This window comes from Cinclus cinclus, chromosome 6 (assembly GCF_963662255.1).
Source record: "Cinclus cinclus chromosome 6, bCinCin1.1, whole genome shotgun sequence".
Classification (NCBI taxonomy): domain Eukaryota; kingdom Metazoa; phylum Chordata; class Aves; order Passeriformes; family Cinclidae; genus Cinclus; species Cinclus cinclus.
Window position 1 is genome coordinate 40325196 of NC_085051.1, and position 23406 is coordinate 40348601.

Genomic DNA, 23406 nt, shown 5'->3' on the forward strand with positions numbered 1-23406 from the left:
CTCTGAATAGAGCATCACAACAGCAACAGCTGGGTTATGTGGAGTTTTAGTAGCAGTATCTTTGTTAAAAGGCTGTCTCTATTAACATTCACTTTAACATGAAGATAATAACATCTCTTGTTTTTATGGTAGGAGACTAATCACTTTCACTCTGCTTCTCACTTTCACTGTATAATCCACATGCTTTGCTTGTTCTGAGCATAGGGTTAGAATAAAGAGTGTAAACACACAAGCTGGATGATGTGAGATGGCAGTGAGAAGCATACATGCCACAAGTGTGCAATGTGCACCTCCAAGAAGGCCACAGGTTGTCACATATAGCTCTGTATGGACTTTTCAGTGACCTTTGTTGTGAGATTGAGCTTTTTTTTCCCCTGAATTTTGAAAGAGTCTAAAATTTTAAAAAGACTTCATGCTGCAATTTAGACTTCACAGATAATGAAGTTTTCAGGGTCTTGATGCTGTTCAGTAAGATTCTTTGTGGACTGTTGTCTGCTTGTGCTCTGTTTTGTCTCCCACAGATTATATTGCCCGTCCTAATTTTCTGTTTAAATACTGTGGTAGATGTAAAATAGTGGCAAGCTCCAGTGCATGGTCATCTCAAACTGTAGAAGTGCAATGGGAGTCCTGTATATGCAAGTACTGGTCATTAAAAAACATGTAAACAAAGTCATAGAATAAATATGTGGAAAAGAAATTGAAGGAAGCATTATTTCTGACACCTTAGAGACTACCATGAATTTCATCTTGCTGCATAACAAAGCCTTTTTTTTCCTCCAGCATGACCTGCATGCAGAACTGGGTACCATAAGTACTATGTTAAAAAGAAAAACAAAAGACAAAAAGTATTTCCTGAACAATTCCTTTAGTTTGTGATTACAAAAAAAATTATCACTGTCAAAAAGACACTATGGACTTTTCATATTGTTGAAAGCCATTTTTCCTATACATGTGTAATTTTTCATTCACTAACTCCTGGCAGTGACTGCTGTGTGAGTTGAATATATTGCAGCCAACAAAACAGCCGCATTTTTGATCCTGATATGTTTCTTTAAGCATGTTCTTCTTTTTCTCTTCCAGGGTTAGAATTTCAGTCATCTCTAGATTATAAACTACATTTTTGTGTTAGTCTCTGGTCACGTGGCTGATCCACCTGTGACTAAGCCCTGCGATTTTGTTTTTTTCCTATGATAAACTTGTCATAGCCCAAAAGAAACCAGGAAATTTTTTCTCATTACTGTTTAGGCAAAGTTGAAGAAAGCATGGAGGCCTAGCAGAAGAGATTGAAGACTAGTAAGGACAGTGTAAGTCCTACTCTAGTTTGTGAGTTTAGGCACAGGTCTTTCATCTCACAAAGTTCTGGTCTCAAACTTCTTCACAGAGAGGGCTGTGACAGTGCACAACAATGCATTTTCTGTCAACCATTCCTGTTCTAGTCTACTTCAGAGTAATTTTTAACTGTTCAGAAGTTGCTAAAATTCAGCTTTGGAAGGAGAAATAATTTGTCATTTCAACTTGTGATATTTTCATATTTTATAATTCAGCCTATCCACTGCTATGTTGGGTGCTGTGCATATCCATGACTTGATTTTCCTAATGGTGGTGATGTTTGTAGGAATCTATAGGACTCTGCTGTTAAACTGGGACTCACTAATTCTGTTATCTCACTGATACAGACCTTCACACAAGCTAGTGATTAGAAATATACATTGAAAAATGTGATATCTACCAAAAACCTGCATATTTCATAAGTTATACCTTAGACATCCTTTCTGTCCACGCCTTAATGAGGACTATCATCCCTGAAAGCAGTTGTTCTGCTCTTCTCTCTCCCAAGGTACTTACCACCTGGAGATTCCCTCCATGCAGATTTATGGTGCCTGTAAAGTGCACCAGCCACTTGAAATGACACTTTTACCACTGGGTCAGTCAGAACCAGTGAGTAATCAATAGGTTCCTGATTTACTAACTGAAGTGTGGGTGATCAGTAAGGGATAAACCTGAATGAAAAAGATGTAACAGGGGCAATTTATGACCTCTGAGCCTTTGTATCTTAAAGGTAGGGCTGCTAGATACAGCATTCTTGCTAGCAGTCTTCAACTGAAGTATGATTTGCCTTTACTTTCACTACAAGAAGGAATTTTGAAATTCTTTTGTTTTCATGTTTCTTTTTCTTTACCTCTTGTGTAATCATCAGGTAAGGGTATATGTTGGGGTATGTAGCTGAGAGCCAGGAGCTCTTACACAAAATCTAGCTGCAAGATTCGTGAGCTGAGAAAAATTGCATAGTCTCTTGGAAATGATAGTGCATGCTTCTTTCCTAGTCCATAGTGATTCTCCACCAAGGATCAGCTGGCTAGAGTTGGTGTAAGTTCACAAAATTAAAGGGGAAACATTTAAAAAATATTTCTGTTGTTATTATTATATTATTTAAAATCAGTTGGGTTATCATACACTATTATGCAGTCTTGCAGTTAGTAATCTATTACTGTGTCACTGATGCAAAATAAAAAACTGTTCCTTCAGGTTATGTGTGTTTAGATGTTTCAGAATACATGGTTGCACCTGTGTTAAAACACTGTATAGCCACTATTATAGTCATGTACAAAAGTAGTTTTTAGTACATGCAGAGTTAGTAGAGGTGAGTTGCTTCAGTGTACAAATATGGGATTTGAATGTGTATTCGTTAGTTGTGCCTTTCAGTCAGTTTAGAGGTGCAACAAGGTTGCCATAAGTCAGATTCAGCTGTTTGCACACCACTTAGATAAGGAAGTAACAATGGGAGCATAATTTATATTGACAAAGAATTTGAGCAAAACTTCCTGAGAAACTTTTGGGTTGTGCTACTTGCTAGTTAGGAAGCTGATGGGAAGGTAGCAGCTGGAGGTGTCTGGTCAGTCTTACAGAAATGGGACACTGGAAAGGAGTTTAATTTGTTTTATTTTCTCCATAGGCAAGCAAATGTTCATCTGGGACCGCCATGTTCAAGGGACATCAAGAGGAAACGAAAGCCAGCTGCAGCCTCCATGTCTAGCCCAACATCAGGTAACCTGCCAGCATTTTTATAGTCATGTCCCTTTTGAGCAAAGTACTGTAGGCAAAAATAGTGTTACTTGGGTTTGAAACTAATGAAACGTGTGAGAGAGCATATAAGGTGTTTTTGCATAACATCAAAAGCTGCCTACCAAAAAAAAATTGGCAATGTAGCAATGTTAAGTTAATATAATTTGCAGTGCTTCACCTTACTGTGAATAGTAATCAGCTTCTTCATAAGGTGTATTTCCACTGTCCTAAATGATGCAGTTCATGGTAATAGGCAGTTGATCAGTATGCACAGTGTATTCCTTCCGTACTGGGCTGGCATTGGCTGGTGGCTCTGATGCCCTTTATCGGGGTATTTGTAGACAGTTTTACAGGAGAAAAATCTGGCAAGTTTTGCATCATCTCTGAGTGAAACCACTTACTTCCTGGGAGCTGTCTTATTCTTCTGTATGAAAATAGTGTTCTCTTGTTATGGGCATGTAATATTTAAAATGCTGGTCAATTTTCATGTGGCTGTTTTCTGAAAAGTCACTGATTAGTCATCAGAATGTGAAAAAGCTTTAATCTGGTGAGCATGGTGGGTTTTCTGTCCTTTCATGTTATGCTATCTTGTGGCTATCCACTGACATATGTTCTCACAACTAGTTTATTAAATAGCTATTTTTGTAATGCAGTTACAAGGTAGCGGGTAAGATGATGGAAAAAATGGAGATGTGAAAACAATGGGGAAAACCAAATAAGCTGGTGATTAATAGGAGGAAGTTTGTGTTTCTTCCTTGGACTGGTGGCTAGACAGAATAATGAAGTAGAGAAGAAAGCTGAGCTTTCTCTCCGGACCACTGATCTGGATTGAAAACTGTCAGAAAGGTTCTGTATTAAAAAATTAAGAGAAAAGAACATTAATAATCTGTTGTTCAGCAGAAGTCTCTTCTATTATTGATTATTTATTTAGGTTATTCTTTCATGGCTTTTGAGTATTCTGTTTTGGGATATTTGAACTTCTGTAGTAAAAGGGATAGTGTCTGAAACCACAGAATCTTAGCACTGGAATACTAGATTTTCTTGGTATGAGCGCTAATGTCTCACTGTCTCTCCTGTTACCTGTCCATTTATTTATTATTCAGAATGTATTCTGTACTGCATTGCTGGGAACTTTCTATAAGGAGAGCTGCTGTTTCCATGTCTACATGTTTCAAAATACTATTTAAGTTGTACTTACCTGATTAGGCAAATTGTGTAGTGAACATTTTTTGAAGAGTTGAGAGTGCATCTGAAATGGAACTTAGCTCTGGAAAATAACACAGGGCTTTGGAAAGCTTTCTTATTTATGGATGTGGGAGAGAGGATTGTTATGTATTGTAAAATAAGGAAGAAGTGTAGTTAGTAGAGTATGGGCAGAATGCTTATGCTGGTCATCAAGAGACAAGATCTGCTAGGTCTTTAATGGTAAGAAATGGTAAAGATCTCTTCCTCAGACCCTGTTTAGAAATATCCTCAGCCAAGTCAACAGCCATGGGCAGGGTTTGCTGCACTTGTGGAAAGAAATTTTCCACTGACTTGTGGAAAGAAACTTTTATGTTTGGGTAACTGAAGTTGTGTCCTAAATAAAAGTTCTACTACAGAATCCCAATTACAGCTGAAGCTCAGCCTGGACATGTAACTTGGAAACTTCTGGAATCTGATGTTATTTTTGTCAAAGGAGATTTTTTCTATGGAATTACTAATGCCTAAAAAGATACATGGTATTATTCTGCAATAATTAATTGGACACTTACATTTGTTGGATATTGATGAGATATTTTTGTCCCTTGGCATGCATCTACTCACCCCCATATAAATGCCATATACTGGGGTTCCCATGTGCCTGAGGAGTCACGGCAGCCTCATTTTTTCATTTCTGGGGCTTTTAATGTTTCTGGTGTTTTACTTCTGCAAAAGGTGAAGCACGTGTAAATCAGAATACAGGCCTGTGCCTGTCATGCAGGCACAGAGTGCTGGATTTCTTCACCTTTAAATAGCTCCTTCTCTGCGTCCAACTGCTCTCGTCTCACTTGTTGACCAGGTCCTGCTTCAGTGATCTCCTTTTTTGCAACCTGAGTGCCCCATGGAGGTGAAGGACACAGCCTGAGCTGGCTTCATCAGTCAGCAGAACAAATGGGCTTGCTCTGCCGAACATCGGGCCATCTCGGATTCCACCTCTTTTATAGAGATGAGTGATGAAGAGGGGCTCGTTCCGCTTTGCCGCTGTATTAATACACATCAGGGGCCAGCTCCCGGCACTAAATCACGCTACTGCATACATCTGTTATCGGACTCCTCACCAGTGTGATGAACAAGACTGCAGATAGAGGCTTCCTCGTGTCATTCTTTATAGGATTTTCCTAAAAGAATAAATAGCTCAAATCTCTGCCAACACTATCCCCTGTCATGGTGATGAATTTAGCTTCTTTCTTAAACATGCAGCTACAAATCTTCCCCTGTCGCCTCACCCCCCCCACCATCCACAGAAAGTTTTGAGTTGAATTTGGCTGAAATCAGAAGATGCTAATAAAAGGCAGATGAGATGTGGGTGCTATTTCCCTCCTCAGTGCAGGAATGAGAAAAGGCAGCTAGAGATAATGTTTATTTGGGAACCAAGCAACTAAATTTATTCCATGTCTTCTCCCATACTTTCATGAATGTGAGTATTTATGAGTTCTGGCAAAGTATCTTTTCCCAGAGACCCTTGCATGAACATCAAAAAACTACATTACTCCAGAAGTGCCTTGAGTCTCTATTGTATTGCTATAGTATTAAAGTTCTGTTATTAATCCTGCTCTTTGAGGCTAACTGGCCTAAATACCATCACTGAGCTGTTGAGAACAATAAAAAGTGGATAGAAAATTCAGAATTGAGTTGCACTACAGGAAGTGACTTTTATCAAAATTAAGTTGGGCAAACTTAGGCAAATATTCAGAGAGACTGAAATTTAATGTTTTCCACACTACGCAATCGAACAGTGTGAGCCCTAAAGCATGAGGCCTTCACCAGACAAGAACAAAGTTCTGGCTGATGTAGTTTGAGAGCAGAGTAAGGAAATCTGGAGGAAGTTAAAGCTGACTGAACTGGCTCACACCAGACATTTGGTCTAACTCAGTGACCAACAGCCAGTGCCTGGGGAGGAAGAAGGACTGTGGTGGTAGAAGTCCTTTGACCTTTCAGTGGTCTGTCCTTGTGTTTAGTTACTTTTCATTGCAGTACAGTAGATTTGGAATAATATCCCCAGTGGCACAGTAGAGGTTGTCTGAGAAATACTGCGTAAAATGTTATTCTCATGGAAGTTTAGCTCTGGTTTGAAAGGAGTCTGATGAAGACTGTCATGTCTGTCTTCATTTTGTCAGAATGGGCCACAAGTACAGATGGTTGTGCAATAAATGGTGAACAGCTACTGATCTCTACACAGATGTTTTTAATGTTTGTGTGGTTCAAACCTCTATGTATGTAGCAGTGCACATGCTAACTGGCATCCTAATCAGCTATTACAGTGAGTCTGGGGTAAAAATCTCTGTGAATAGTTTTTTGTCTGCCTTGGTGTGTATTCACACTTAGCTTGTAAAAAACCCGACAGTTAGCAGCCTGTGAAACTGCTTATTGGTGAGCAATCTGATGAGTAGTAGCAATTTGGTGAATTTTCCCTCTCCTATTTCTTGCTAATTATTCACTGTTTGTCATACCCAGAAACAAGAAGCCAGTTTCAGTCCTTTTCTTTTTATGAGGAAAGATGGAGAGCCTGAGTGGGGAGGCTGCTATCAAGGAGTACATAGTTTAGTATTGGTGGTGATTGCGAGTTTAAAGACTGACTTAGCTGTTGGGGTTTTTTTCACGTTTCATATGACCTTCAGATGGAGGAAGATAATGGGCTGGATGTAAAATTGTAAGGTACTTTTATCAGCTGTGTTGTAGCTATATGGGAATGACTCACCATTTTGGATGTACAGAAGCAGCATTGTTGGGGTTCCAGATCTACTAAATGTGGAACCTCAAGCTTTGAACCAACTTTTTATTTAAACTTCAAAGCAATCTGTCCTCTAGTTGAGGCTTGCTGTGGCCTCTTTATCCTTTATCCACTACAGAACAGCAGTTGCAACTTGTAATTTAAACACACAAACAACTATTATCTGTTGTGAGACTACAATGGAGAATGTTTTCTGTTGAAGTAGTTACTTGTTAAAAAAATTCTGTTTGCCCCAAAGACTCCCCCAAAGGCAATTGCTCTTCTTTACCTGGCCCTGTTCTGCTTGTGAGGACTGAATCATTCAGTATACTGAGAATTGGAGCAAATGGTTTTTGAAAATCCATCTGGAAATTTGGGCAACTGTTGGGTTGAGCTGTGGATCTGCAAATCTCTCTGGCTATTATAGCCTGTCTCATTTTGAAGCAGTGGCTGTATTGAGAAAATGAGAATGGATTTCAACCTAGTTTGGCAAGTAGTTTCTTGTCATAATATGCTGATATACCATGTTGGATATATGTGGAGGTTCATGGTACTGCCCTTACTGGGTGAGGAGAGGTATGTTTTGCTCTTTAGGTGAGCTTAGCAACCTGAAATTTGCCATGCCTTCAGAGACCTTGAAAGTCTCAAGTAGAGAGTTAATTGAGTCTTTGCAAGGAGTCCAAGTTATTTTAAGATGAGTGATTGTGAATTGATTCACTTTAAATATGGGACAGCTAAAACTTTTGATTTTTGACAGGAACTCTGACTAAGAGAACTAGTTAGTGGACTGGAAATTTAGAGTTTTGAATGTGTGAATCATTAGAGCAAAATTGTTAATGTTATCAAAAAATTCTATTTCAAAGGAATTTGCATCGAGAACTTTTAGAAATTCCATAAATAATGTCTTCATAAATGAAATTATATATATGAGGAGTTTGCCATGAAGTCAGTTGTTCTAACATTTTTTATTGCCCTTTCTTACTGTCTTCCTGTGTTCCCCCTTTCCTGCAATTTTATATTCCAGCAACTTTGTCTGTCCACATGGATGCAGCAGAATCAGAGCTACCAGCAACACCATCCTTGAGATCCCAGAACTCTGAGGGGACTGGGAAAACACCAGCAGCTGAGCAATCTACTATTGCTGCCTCCAGTAACTTTTTTAAAATGCCACCAGAGAAGAGTCCTGGATACAGCTAAAAGGAAGCATTACAACTCTAAAAACTTGCTCGATTTTGGAAGTGTTTGATTCTGGTGTTTGTCTGCACCAAACACCTTGTTTGGCAATAGTGGTATCTTCAGTATTGGTGCGTGATGCATGCCATCATCCAGGCTGGTCTGTGTGCCTCACACACCTAAATTATGTTTGTGAATCTATGCTTAAGAAAAGGTAATCATTGTTGGGACTGCAGTGGCTTTTAGAAAGTTTCCTGTTATCACTGTATTTATTATTAATTCATCTCTTTCTGTGATTACAGCTCATATGTAATGGGTCATGTACAGGTTCTTTTGGGTTTTCAGATCTTTATTCACCCCTGGACATGTTGCTTGTTTGTGTATTTGGCATTTTCAGGGTGAAAGTCCTGCTGCCATTCAAGGAGGCAGGAGTCTCCCTCTACTTGCTGCCAGGCCACAGGGATTTATTGGGTGGGGAATGAGGAGGGAATGCCAACACATTGAAACAGAGAATCGGAATCCTGTATTAGCAGAATGTTTGCTGGCCACGTGGTAATGGACTCAAATCATGTTGCTTCTGGCAAAGCAAATATGGTGCTTGTCTATGTAGAAATTGCCATTAGCTCACTAGCAGCATTGTCCATTAGACCTTTTCCTTCTCCCTTGTTCTGAATGTCTTCAGTCTTTATTGTGTATTGCATGTTCATTCCTAAACCTCCTACTGGATAAGGATTTGGGAGAGCTACTTGGACGTAAATATGCAAGCTGGTGTCCTGGGTAGAAACCCGGACCCTTGAATGTTGTTGCAGTATGGTAGAAGAGTATACAAAACATCCATATCTCAGTGTATAAATTAAAAAAAATGTCTGTTAATGTTTTTAAAGGATGCTTGTTGACGTTAACATGCCATTGAACAAAAAAGCCGTTTAAAGTGTCACCTGAGTTCAGAGCATTATGGATATAGATCAGACTCCTTCGATATCATGCTTTCTTTCCCTTCAAAAGTATTGTCTCCTATACCTACTGGAGGTGTCTCCACGTGCTGATGATTGCACATTACACTGCAGTGTACACTAAAGAGATTCTCTTCATACAACTTCCAGTTGGTCTGCTGTTACCTTCTGTGTGTTGCAGAATATATGGACAGGGATTTCTTCCCTCTCTTTAATAATGGCGGAGCTCATCTTGGACTGTGTTTTCAGAATATGTACCTCACAGGGAACAGGTGGCCTCAGCTTCTTAAGTCCTTTACAAATAGGATCTATTTGTATGAATAGAACTTTTTGCTTTCCTTGCGTGGAGCTTTCAGACAGGAGTGTTTAAACTTGTAAAATCTATTTTGATTGTGGCAGTGCATCTAGCACTCTTAAACACATAGCAAAATTGGTGTGATTTTGGTGATTATGCAGTGTTCTACTCTCTTATGAATCATATGACTGAGGGACAGATTTGAGTGGGGGAATATGAATCAGTGATTTATATTAACTGTGTATTAAAATGGGAAATGGTCATAATATACACAAAACAGAAACTGAATGACTTGCTAAATCATGATTGACAAATATAGTTAGTTATACTACATGCACACTGTGTCTTATCCCCTAATACCTACTTATTCTTGGGGAGACATCCAAATTGGATTTATATTTCGCAGCATAAGCAAACTGTCGGATTGGTCTATAAATCCTTCTCAAAACTATTTCTTTTTATTTTTTTATTTGGGTGGCATATTTTAGAAGTAATAAGAACAGGAAATTCCTTTTTACCTTAATGAAGGAATATGGAAGTCCATTTGGAATACAGGACAAGATGTAACAGTTTGTGAAGGAAGAAGTACTCCTATTTTAAAGTTTTATTTGTCTTATTTGTAGCTATTTTTAGCAATGGTGCCTAAGGGGTAACACAGGAAGTTTCAGCACTGGAGGGCCTGTAATCTAAAACGTATGAAGAGAAGGTAAACCTGAAGAGTAGTAGCTTGACTACCCAGTACTCATTAATACAGTGAATGGGAAAGGTGGCCACGTTCTCCTGATAACTTGCAGATAAAATTTAGGATTTGAAGCCTTGTAATCTAAACTGCATGCTGCTCCAGTGATGGGGAGTGGTTCCCTAAAAGAGCATTTGTGAAACTGAGTGGTTTTGGTCTCATGGAGTGTCCTCCACAACCTCTCTTAGTTTGAGTCTATTCAACAGAGTTACTCAGATGACTGATAATTCAGCTAAAATTTTATATTTTAGCCATTGTATTCTCTTTTTAAAATCAATTGTGATGTATCTTGCTATACTCTGAGTATTGTCCACAGTAGTTTTTTCCTCTTCTGTGATGGCAGGGTGCATTAAAACCTTTCTCAAGAAGGGTGTTAGGGAATCAAGACCCATCTCATTGTAGTGGTGGAGGGGTTGCAGTGCTTCATGTGATTTTTCTCTGGGGGCAGGGAAAGAGAATTGATCAGATTATCCTATTGAGGTCAGTAGCAGTGTTACCTGGTTAAGCTCTTACTTAGGCTGTAAGCTCCTAGGAGGTATTTCTTGCTTTTAAAGGCTGATTGTACCTGTGGCAGTACTGAAGAGCAATTGTGGCAGCTCTTGTCTTGACAAGCCATGCTTCCTGCCAGGGCAGCTTTCTGGAAGTTCCAGGAGACTCCAATTATTGTAGCTGCCCTGTCTTTCCTATTTCTAGGTTAGAATTAATTTATAAGTCAGTCAGATTCTCAACCAAATTTGATTCTCCTGAGTGGTAGGCAGGTGGATCATGTGTCTTGTTACTCTGGGGTATTTATCAAAATATATCTTCAGACTTCAGTAACTTGATGCTTAATATCCACAGCATTCTTAGATTAATAAAATAAGTCCATTTTTTGCCTCTTTTTTCATCTATGGCAGATTTCTTAGAACTCACTCTGCTCACACTGTACTCAGTGTGAAGGATACAGCTTCCCTTATAAATTACTTGAGTAGAAAGGAGTAATAGCATAGCTTGATTTGGTAGCTGTGCTTCTGCAAAGGTGGTCCAGTATGTGGTTATTGCTTCAAAGATACACAATTCATTCATTTTTCACTTTTTGTCCAGCAGGACTCCCCAGTCTTTTTTCAGTTTTGTCTTCTCTCCATTTGTGTCCTTGTCTGTATGGGAGACTTCAGCTTTGCAGACGGGACCTGGGAATACCATACTGCTGTAACAAGCAAGTCTGGGAAATTCCTGAAGTATATTGAAGATAACTTGTAGTCACAAGTACAAGTGAGCCAACTGGGAAAGATTCCCTCCTAAACCTGTTATTTATTAATAAAGGAGGACTTTTGAGAGATATGATGGTAGGTGCCTGCCTTTGACACAGGATCATGAAATGGATAATATTAAAATTTTTGATGGTCAGCAAAGTTGCTACCCTGAATTTCAACAGAGCTAATTTTAGGTGACTCAGTGGGCTCGTTACTAGCATACTGTTCCTTGAGTGCTGGTCAGTTTTTAGGAATCAGCTTTTAAAAGCACATGAGCAGGTGATCTCTCTGCGTTGAAAGTCAAACAAGCCATGCAGAAGACTAGCTTAACTGAACAAGGAACTCCTCTTGAATCTCAGGAAGAGAAAGAGATTGTGTGATCTCTGGAGGCGAAGTCAAGCTTCACAGAAAAATTAGAGCTGTAGTTCACATATGCAGGGAGAAAATATGAAAGATCAAAACCTAATTAGAGTTGAAACTGGCCAGTGTTGTGTCAGACAAGCAAGGCTTTTTGACGTACGTAAATAGCAAGAGGAGGTCTAAGGAAAACATTGGACTGATATTTGTTGTAGATGATCACCTGACAAATTGGAGTGAAGAAAAAGTAGGGGCATTCAGTACTTTTTTTTGCCCTAGTCTCTTGTAATATAGACCTTGGGTTCCCTTGTCTTCTGATTTGGAGGACTGTTACTGTGGAAATAGTGGCTTTCTATTTGTGTCCATGGAGATTGTAAGGGACCAGTTGAATATTTCTAAGGCTGTGAGGCCAGGTGGGATTAATCCCAGAGTACTGAAGGAGCTAGTGGTTGTTGTAGCATGACTTCTCTCAACCTCTACCACAGGTTTTGGGAGTCTGGGAAAGGTCCATGCTTACTAGAAGCTATTCAACATTATACTAGTTTACAAGAAGCACATGTAGCAAGACCCAAGAAACACAGACCTGCTAGTCTAGCCCTAGCAACTGGAAAAATTATAGAGGAGATCATACTGGGTGTTACTGAAGGCATTTAAAGTCCTTTGAATCTTAGAATATCCTGAGTTAGAAGGGATCCACAGGAATCATAAAGTCCAACAAAAAAGGTCTAGTGGGTGATGTGGTGGTTGGCGGCTGCCTTAGGTATAGTGACCATGAAATGTTAGAGTTTTCAATACTGGCTGAAGTAAGGAAGGGCACCACCAGAACTTCTACCACGGGCTTCCAGTGGGCAGACTTTGACCTGTTCAGGAGATTGACAGAATCCCTTGGGAGTCAGTCCCAAAGGACAAAAGAATTTAGGAAGGCTGGATATACTTTAAAAAGGAATTCTTAAATATTTTCAACAGCAGCACCATCTTCTCAGTCTTCCTTTGGATGCTCTCTAATAGCTTTACATCCTTCCTATATTGTGACACCCCAAACCACACATGGGACTCGAGGTGAGATTGCACCAGTGCAGGGCAGAGCGGGACAATCCCCTCCCTAGAGGGGATCATGATGTAATTTTAAAACTGCAAATAATAAACAGCAAGTTGGTGAAAGCTGGAAGGCATCATGTGGGAATTGGTGAAGGAATTTGGTTTTGTCTGGTTTGGAGAAAAGAGGCTCCCTACAGTTTCCTGAGGTGGGGAAAATGGAGAGAGAGGCACTGGTCTCTTCTCCCTGGTATCTAGTCATGGGGCACATGGGAATGGTTAAGAACTGTGCCAAGGGAGATTCAGACTTGGCATTAGGAAACGCTTCTATACAGAGAGGGTGGACAAACACTGGGCCAGGCTTCCAAGAGAGATGGTTGATGCCATAAGCCTGTTGAGGTTTAAGAGATATTTGGACGATGCCCTTACTTTAATTTTTGTTCAGTCCTGAAATGATCAGTCAGTTGCTAGTTATTAAACTAGTTATTAATTTTAGGTCCCTTCCAATTGAACTATTCTATTTTAATCATAACTTAGTGATGTTTTTCTCTTTCCATTCCTACAGTCTATCCAAGTCCCTCTTTGTAGTATCCCCACCCTCCAGCATATCGGTGGCTCCCTTCCTCAACATGTCATTATTTCTGATCTTGTTTAGAGTATGTTCTGTCTTTTTCCCCCAGGTCACTAATGATGTCTGAACACTCAATCCTAGTATTGTCTTCTAAGGCATGCTTTTTGTAGATGGCCATCATACGGATTTCAAACCACTGATTGCTTAAGCTCTCCAGCTTCTCTGTGATCTTTCTTAACGGATGGTATCCAGTCCATTCCTTCCCCATCTGGCCAGAAGGGTGCTTATGAGAGACTGCATCAAGAGGCTTACTGAAGTCAAAGGAGACATCTTTCACTGTCCTCTATGCATCCTCAGAGCCTATCGTTCCATCATAGAAGACAGGTTCTAAAGCTTGATTTTCCATTATTTAATCTGTCTGTCCATTTCTAGTCACCTCTTTGTCCTTTGGGTGCCTGGAAATGGCTTCCAAAACTTCCTTCATAAAGCTACAGGGGACTGAGGTAGGGCTGACTAGCCTATCACTCCACCAATACTCCTTCCTGTCTTTTTAGAAAGGTGATGTATATATACACATACCTCTTCTTGTCTCTGGGGACCTCATGCAATTTCAGCAGTTTTTCATAGATGACAGTGACCAATCTCAAAATAATATATTTCTGTGTATAGGGAGAAGATGGACATTCTGTGAAAGAGAAATCAAGAGCTGAGAGAAGCACATTTTCTAGTTGTTCTTTGCACATTTACAGTAGTTCCAGTGAACTCTAGTCAGGCTTAATGCCCAGTTTGGTAGGTACTGGAGAAGTCTGAATTAAAAGAATGTAGTTCTGTCCTGATGGATTTATGATTTTAAGGTACAGTAGCAAGTGAAGAAAGCAGCAAAACAGGAGCTGGAGAGAAGCTTGTTAGAGGCTGGGACTCGTGCTACTGAATGATAGATTAGCTTTGTGATTGTGCTGTGCAGAGGTGTGTCTTGCCAGCGTCATTCTTGAATAATGACATTGAGTAGGTTAGTGCTGTCCTTCAAACTGTAGATGCTCTTGCTGTTATTTTGTGGATGTTGCAGAGACCTGCTTAGTGGGCAGAGGATGAGAAGGGAAATTGTAAGAAAGGCAGCAAGAAGCATGATGGAGTGCCTCTTTTATTGTAACTCCTTCTGTACTGAAGAAGGAATGTGCCACAAAAAACAGTATGTGTGCCTAGATATTGAAAAGAATTTATGTCATATGGATAAGAACTTTGCTTTGTTGTCTTGAGGAACAGTTTGTAACCAGAGAACTTTTCAGTAAAGCAAAAGTGAAGGATACTACATTTATTCAGAATATTATTTTAATAGTCTCTTAGGAGAGTATCAAAGGAAGATGAGCTTCTCATTGTGATACTTCATTTCTGTGCCTTTGTTTCCTGTATTCTTTTCCAGTTTGTGTTTTGTGACTGCAACATCCTTTTGTACCATCAAATGCAGGAAATATACTTTACAGGCATGCTTTTTGAGGTGTAAAGCATAAGCATGTGTGTCTGGGCCTCAGTCGCATGACACCTCATACAGATTTACATTGTAGAGACAGAAGGAACTTTGAACATCCTTCTCAACTTTCATGTGGCTAGAATGCCTTCCGAACTGCCAACATGGCTGTCTGTGAGTCTGACGAGTTGAAAAGATGTGGTCACTGGCATACTGTATAAAGAGAATTCTTGTACTGCCTTAAAAAATTGGTAAAACTGGAAAATAGACTGGTGCAGCCTGTTATATCAGAGAAAGATGCAAAATATATATACTTGCAGACAATTATCAGGAAAAGTATTGCTGAGACCTGTTTATTATGAGCTAGAGTATTCAGTGTGCTAAAGCAGAGATGCCAGTACTACAAGGTTGATCAGTGTTGTGCAAAACTGCCCTCTGGTCTTTGTAACCTCTGAAGGAAATGGGATGAACAGCATGAGAAAGGCTGTACTGTGCCAGACCAAAAGTCTGCTTGTCTTGCTAGTCTGTCTCTCACAGTGACCTGGTTTGGATACCTGGGGGGTACTATAAAGATGAAGCAGTAATATAGTGATACTTTTTTAAAGTGTTCTCTTAGCCCAGTGTCCTGCCTCAAAAAGATGTACAAACTTTCAAGGCTGGAGAAAACATTTTTGAATTTTTGGTTATAGTATTTATCTTACAGTTGGATTTAAATATATTTTTGCAAGGATACATCCTAATGATGAAAACATCAAGTAAGGATTAGCACATCTTTGTTTGTAATGAGTTTTGTTATGAATTACCCTCTTTATAAGTAAATAACCTCTTCTCCTGGAATTTTTTTTTCCTAATAGCATCATCCTGACATTGATTCTTACAATGCTTTTTTTTCCCAGCAAGGTTGAAAAGTCTTATTCTTTCTTTACAATGAGGCTTTTTTGACATGCATTTGTATGCCCAGTCAACAAGTCCTATGTAATCCACTAACCCATATAAATAATTTTTCATAAGCTTCATACTGTAAAACTTGTCATTTAACCTTTAATTGTGCTCCTGCATAAAAATCCCCTGTATTCCACATACATATGCGTTCAGTTCTAGTGTCTACACTTAAAGTATTCTTACTTTATATTAATATTCAGAGTTAGAGTAACTGTAAGAGTCACTTAAGGTACTCCTTATAGAGTGTTCTAATATTGCTATTCAGGCTTCATATACTCACATATCCTAATATGCTGCTAGTCTTTGCTGCCCAAATGCTGCTGTAACACTACCATAGGAGATGATATTCAGGCAGTTGAGTCTGAACCTAAAGTTCTTACCTCTGCTTTTCAGTGTACAAGGTCTTATAAAGTAATATATTTTTTTTAACTCAAAATTTTCTTGAGTTTCCTTTAGTAGTATTATAACACAATTTTGTATCAATTACATTTATAATTTGCAATGCTTAAGAGCTCAGTCTGTTTAGATTTATCAGAAGAGGATCAGATGTGTCATGCCTGTGTGGTAGAAAACCCTTTATGACATTGGAAATACTAAGTAATAAACCATCTTTTGTCTTGCAGATGAGCATAAAAATGAACTTGGAGCTAAAGCCTAGGTTGCCTAGATTGGTGCATGTGAGATTTCATTTCTGGAGGCATTTCTAAGAGGGCCATGATCTGAGACTGGTCTGGCCTGTCAACAGCCCTTGGGCAGTCCTGAAGTCCTTGAATTTTCCCTCAGGTTTTGACAACACCAGACAGTGAGCCAAAGGTACCATCAGTTGCATTTTAGCTTCCTCCTGCTGTCAAAGAGGGTTTTCCTAGAGATAGCTCACAAACAGGTCTACTCAAAGTCCGTGAATAGCTAAATTGTGCATGTCCCAAATGTTTTACGAAGTAATAAGACTTAGCTGTTTGATAAGGATTGGACTCTGGGTTCTTGGGACTCTATTTTAAGGATAACATGTAAATAAGAAAGATTCCTGCTTGTACCCCTCTGTTTTAAATAAGATGTGTGTTCTCTGAATGAGAATCTCCGTTCTGATTGTAGAATCTGGAAATAAATGAATATATGAAAGAAGTGTTTTATCTGATATAAAGCGAACTGAGTTGACAGTGGGGGAAGAGAGGTTTCACTGACATCTGACTAGATTTACAGTATTGGGCTCTCCATTAGTCTGCAAGCTTCCTTGACCATTGCCGTAAGTATAAAGCATAAACTGTAATCTGAAGGTCTGCAGGGTGTTACTGTGCTTTTCTTGCTTTGAATTGCAAACTTGAGTGAAGGATTTGAGGTAATTTATCATGTCTGTTCTTTGGAGTTTTTTTGTAATGATTTTGTTTCCCAGTTTGTCAGGACATTGTCTCTAGACAAGTGAGATGCTCCCTGTGTGGAATTTGAAACAATTCCAGAGTTTCTTAAATAGCCTTTCATTTCTAAGCCACTGTGTCAGATCTGCCCAGTCCCAAATGGGATGTCATTTAAATGAGCAGGTTCAGTTTCAATTGATAGTTTAATGGATATCAATTCATTTTGCCAACACTAACATCCGTTTAAGATAGATTGGCATCATTCTTTTTTACCATGATAATACTGACTTCAAAGATCAAATGAACAGAGGACTTAGAATTTTCTCTGTATATGCTTGTGTCCCAGTATTAATAGCTATGCATATTTGTGGTAGGAACCCAGGAATCCCTTTACCTTAACTGCTCCAATGAATAAAGTGTAAAAATTAGATCCCAAGTGGGCTGAATGCTTTTAAACAAAAAGATCAAGAGCCTTTGGAAATGGCTTCGAGATTTTAACACCATATTAGGAGAAGAGGGTTGTCCAATTTTTAAGAGTGATTATTTTCCTCTCTCTTCTACAGGCTGCACCTGTGAGAACTAGGAAGTGTTCCCAGTGAAATATGCTGATTTTTGTTAGGTATAAGGAGTTGGAACAAGGAGCAATAGATTTTCTTATGGGAAGGGCTCAGATTTGGCAAACTATTGGTAGTGTAAAAATTTCAGATGTCTAAAAATTAGCTGTTTAGGTGTTATGCTACTTGCAATTTTGTAATTTTAAAACTTTGCATAATGAAGCATTTAATCTGATAATTGGATTAATTTCTATTTAAAAAGGAAAAGCTGTGTTTTCTTACATGTTCTTAATTTTATGTCCCAGGGCTGAGAATTTCTCAATTCAGTTTGAATAACCGGTGGCAAGTTTGATAACAGTGCTGACTATGATGGCATTTTTCAATTTTGATATTTTTCAAACCTTGCTTCATGCTTTTCCAGCTCATAAAAATCAACTGAAACTACATATGAATGCAAGTAGACTTGTTATGTATTAATGGAGAACTTCTCACATACAAATAAAAGGCTGATTCAAATCTGGGGCACAGATTTTGTTCTCTACTGGCATAGAGCAATTTCCCAGTAAGAACAAATATTTAGTTTTTAAATGAAATATAGTATAGGGTTTCAGAGTGGTAAACTACATTAATTTAATTAATTTTTACTGGGGGAGTGATAGGGAGGTGCCTAGATATGAGAATGTGGGCAGATCTTAGGAGTTGCTGCAGTTGGGCAGATGTAACACACAGTTTTCAAAACACTTTAAAAATTGTACCTGGAGATTGGAGAATTGTGCCTAAAGATTGGAGAAGTTTTCCTCTGAGAAGTGTCATAGCTCACAGACTGCCTGCAGGTGCAGTGATGGCAGACCAGTGTTTTTGATAAACCAGTGCCAGCACTGACACTGATGTTTCCCTGGTAATTTTGACACCAGCTTCCTGAAACATTCACCATTGTTGCATTAGGGCTTTTCTTCATCCTGCTTCACAATGTAGCTCGCAAGTGCTTGGACTTACCTAGCCCTCCTCCATGGGGAAACACGTTCCCATTTTGAGTCAGACACTCCTACTGCTGAATGTTGTATGGTGAGTGAAAGAAGTCCTGTGGTTTTTTTCTTGGCTGTCCAGTGAACAGCAAGGGGAGCTTTTGCTAATATTTTATCCCTTGCTGATCCTTTCAGATACTGTGGAGACAGGAAGGAGGGCATTAGACATTCAGGGTTTGATTCCCGGGTGGAGAGATGGGGCCATGAGGTGTGGCTGTTATCCTGCACTCCAATAGTGCAGGGGCTACCTGGGGAAGGTGACATTTCACCGTCCTCCTTACACTGATAGGCTGCATGACTCTAAACCATAAGCTTCATCTGCTTACATATATATTTAGATATTTAAACAGGAATCTTCTTCAGCACTCCCACGCACCCCTCAAGTAACAAATAAAACAAACCAGAAAATTTGTGCTCTGATGACAAGGCTGCAATTTGAGTGGCCCATGTTGCTGTAATCGGTACCATTCTGCATGGACAGTGCAATGCAATAAGGCACTTGCATGATTTGTTGTTGAGTTTGAAGGTTGTGTGTCTCAGCCTGTCCATCTGCTCCCTTTCACACAAAGTTCCTGTCTTAGTGTACGACAGTTGAGACTCTGAATATACAGCTGTTGGCTTGGATTTTTTTTCTTCCCCTTACTTAAGCTGACTTCAAGCTTTATTTACTGCACAGCATCCAGACCCCACTCTGATGAGGAAAGAAGTAATTTCCTTGTTAGTATCATCAAGGTACCTACTGCTATGACAGCTTAGAATGTTAATGAATTTCTGTGCTGAGCATTTGGATGTTATCATCATCCTTGTTGCATAAGTGAGGAATTTGAGACTGAAGCAAAACCCGAGCGTTATCTCTGAATTAGAGGGGCCTAAGATGAGATACGCAGACACTGGCCATTTGCAGGGACTGACTTTGAACCCTTTTGTAGGTTCAGATCACATTTCCTACAAACTTCCTTGGCAGCTATAAGTGCTCAGAGCTTCTGCACATTCAGCTCCAATTACTGATGAGGTGAGGAGCGCTGTCCTTATTGCTGAAGTCTTTCTATGGCTTCTCAGCTGTGAGGGAGATGGCAGCAGGCAGGATCTCTCCAGGGCTGGTGGTCAGTCGCTTTCATCATGAGAACCTGGACAGCCTCCTGCTTTGTCCTTTCTGTCACTGGGTCTGACTCCTTTGTGCTAATCTCCTTCAGTTCTTGCTCTTCACCTCTCTGGAGGCATGCCTTCTATGCTCTGCATTAAGTTAGAGTCTCAAAAATAAACTGTGCAATAATTTGATTTAGCATTATTGTGAAGTGTATGGAGCAAGGGACATATTAGGATGGCAAGAAAGGGATTTTTTCCCTTTTGAGTATTTTTTATCTGTAACCAGATAGATGTATATCTGTGTGTGTATATATATATATTATTTATTTTTGAACTATGACTTCTTGATATGTATTCACTTTGTATTGGAGTTTCCTTATAAAGGTATTTTAATTTCCCCAAATGTGTTTTGTCTCTGGAAATACTATGATTCCTGGACTTAAAAGGAATTGAAAGAGCAGCTCCAAATGCATAGTATCGTAGAGAATCTGCTGTGGAATAACTTGTCTACTACATCTCAAGAAAGAGCAATAGGTAAGGGAAAACTTGCTATGGAATAATCACACTTTATATACTTTTACATGAACATCATAAGATGAATGTCTTGCAGTGATATTTCACGTATTGTCCTCTTGATTCTTTTCTCTGAACTACAAAGTAATGATTGTCTAGTGAAGTAAACCTGACTGTTGTTTAACAAATGATAGGCTGCCTTCTAATGCCTAATTCAGAAAAGTTTTAAAGTATCAGAAGTCTTAATGTTTATTTTGTGAAGAATGCCCTTGGAACCAGAATCAATCATCTGACTGAGCTGTATTGGAAAAAAGAGAGAAGGGCACAAAGAGAAAATGGTACTAACTATTGTCTTTATTATCCTAAGTCTTGTTCTGTTCTCTCCATGGACTCTTGGTTTACATCTTCTGCAGAAATTAGCACATCTTTAAAACAACCCAAAAAAGACAAACACAAACAACCTCCCTCTACAAGCTTTTTTGTGTTTGTTTGTTAGATGTGGGTTGGCAGGCTGTGTTTCAGGCAGCTGAATACCCATTTTCTCATGTAAACAGATTCCATTAAGAAGAAAGATGAAAACCAGAATGTTTGAATTTCCAGTAATACCATTTTGGGACTGGACAGATAGCTGCAATTGTGATTTTTCTTATCCTTGCAGTAAAGTGCTGCAGTCCACATCATTCCTTGCTCACACATTACACCTCACACCTGTGCTAAGTGGGCATTTTCTGAGCAAAGTGCACTGTTTGCTCAACAGAAGCATAAAAGGTGACACATGGTATGTTGCTGCATACCGTATCTTCTCTCTGCTAATCACTGTGGATAAAGTGATGATGGTGCTCTACCATATGACTCAGAAACAACTTTGCTGAAAACCACAAATTTATTTCAGATAAGTTACATCCCACCTGTATGTATACTTAAATGTAACTGTGTATTTGTTCCTGGGGAGAACCCAAATGCTTGTTATAAATAACTGGCAGCTGAAAGCCTCAGAACTGGTCCATTTAGAATATGTCTACTCTCTGTCATCCTGTAAGCACCTCAAGTGTTTAGGATATGGATGAGTACAACTTCTACTGCTTGTCACTGAACTACTGCTGGTAATTGAAAATTGGAATACAGTGTTCCCTGGAGAGTTCATCATGGAGCTCAAGAGGTTAATATGTAGTTATGTGATGATACTATAATTTTATATGCATCTGCAGATACTGCTAATAGACATTAAAGTGGGCATTTACATCCTTATTATGGGTCAGTACTTGATGTCATAATAAAAAAGTCACATCAGAAAAGTACAGGATAAAAATCTGATTATGCACATTTTGGAATGTAAATGGTTTTAAAATTCAAATTGTCACCTGGTGGGAGGATCAGGAAGGAGTCAGAACAAGGGCAAAGGGGCAAAGCTGTGAGACACCGGGGGCAAGATAAAGGAGGAAGAAGAGACAGTCAAGAGTAGGCTTTTGCTTGGGTAGTTTATATCCATATGAATACTATACCCCATTACTTAAGCCCTTCATGTCATCTCATTAAGCATAAGCTTGAGTGAAAGGTGGACTTTGTAATAGGGTGTGAAGGTCAGTAAACTCCAGATCTTCTGTCTCTCCACAGAGTTCAAATCTGCTCAGTTGTAAGGGCTGAAAAATCATGTGAGTTAGTGCAGGGTGTTCGTTTGGGAAGCAACATCAAAGCTAATAAAAGTTTTCAAAGCAAGACAACAGCTGAAACTCTTTCATAAGTCTGCCCTAAGTAAATATACGAGTAATGCTGCAACTACTGGCCCAAAAGCCTGAGGAGGGGAGGGTACTGAGGAGACAGACTTTGAATTCTGAAAGTCTGTGTAGCTCAAAATCACTGGAGAAGTACCATGAAAAACTAGAGTAGTGTGTATGATGCATGTGCAGCTGGATAAATCAGGATAAAGTGAGTTCAGGTGCAGATGCACTCAAAGGGTTTCCAGTGTCACCTTGAGTGTCTGTGGGAGCTGAAACCCTATAGCATGTAGAAATTTGGAAGGGTGTTGACTTTCTATTTCTGCACTAGTTTTTAATGCAAGAACATCCTAAAGCAATCTAAAAAGTCTGCAGTTGGTTGAACTTTTAGGGATTTTGTTTTTGTCAGAAATACAGGATTCAAGGCCATGAAGTGAGGTAAAGGGTTTGTGATGGATGGAAGGAAAAGCCTTATCCTTCCATCTCCACTGCATTGTTTCTTCAAGCTTGGCTGTAAGCTCCTGCTGCTTACCTTTCCCTCCTTTGACTGCTCTGAGTCACATCAACCACTTAAACTGCAAAAAATGACTTGATTTCTGCTGCTTTAGTCAGTTGGCTTGGCTTGATTGATGTGCACAGGAAGTGCTGGAGGCAGCCCAAGGCATGAGGGCAGGACTAGGACTAGGGATTTGGGTGGGCTGGGAGAAGGTCCTGGGAATTATGGTTTGAATGAGGGAGACTCAGAACTGGCAAGCACCAAGGTTTTACCTTTGGCTCCACTGTTTACAGGTCTATGCCCACCACCCCATGGTCTCCAGGGATCCAGCATCTCATAGGAAATCCACACAGTGCAAGGCTGCAAGAGGGGCTTTGAGGGGATGCTAAAGTCACATGGCCAAGAACTGCTTATGCCTCTTCTCCCAGGTGCTCCTTAAGGGTTTTGACACTCTCTTTAGCTGAGGAGAGAAGGGACATTTCCTGTGACATAACTGTGTATGCTTCCTAAATAGGGATTATGGCTGAAAGGGACTTGCCTTCTCTAGGAAGCCCAAAGTGTTATTTATGTGGATGTCTTCTCATTTGGGGTCTGATTTGTTTATGAAGTACAATGAATGATGGGGCAAAATTACTGAAAATACTTGGTCTCTCTACATTGCATGTGATGAGAACCAGCTTTTCTGGTATATGAGAATGTTATTTAAAACTCCATCTATCTTTTACAACAGCTTTCAGTAAAAGTATTGAAATGTTGAGGCCCACAAACAGCCTGCTCTGCAGGTTTTTGGGATTTGATATAAGGCAATTTTCTCTGGAAACTGGAGGCACAGAGAGAAATTAAAATTTTGCAAGGATTAAAGGGGAGATCTGTCACAGACTTGAAAGG

General features: G+C 39.4%; 1 protein-coding gene across 8 annotated transcripts in view; it reads left to right on the forward strand.

Annotated features, from left to right (window-relative positions):
• Positions 1 to 15851, forward strand: part of GPATCH2L (G-patch domain containing 2 like) — a 38623-nt gene extending 22772 nt beyond the window's left edge. For 5 of the 8 annotated variants that reach the window (XM_062495179.1, XM_062495182.1, XM_062495183.1 and 2 more), the window contains 2 exons: positions 2954 to 3045; positions 8040 to 15851. In XM_062495179.1, the coding sequence (XP_062351163.1) occupies positions 2954 to 3045; positions 8040 to 8212 (265 nt within the window). In that variant the 3' untranslated portion in view covers positions 8213 to 15851. Of the gene's footprint in view, positions 1 to 2953; positions 3046 to 5104; positions 5310 to 8039 lie in introns of those variants that run through there. The other 3 variants (XM_062495184.1, XM_062495187.1, XM_062495186.1) reach the window with 2 other exon arrangements.
• The last annotated feature ends 7555 nt before the right edge of the window (positions 15852 to 23406 follow it).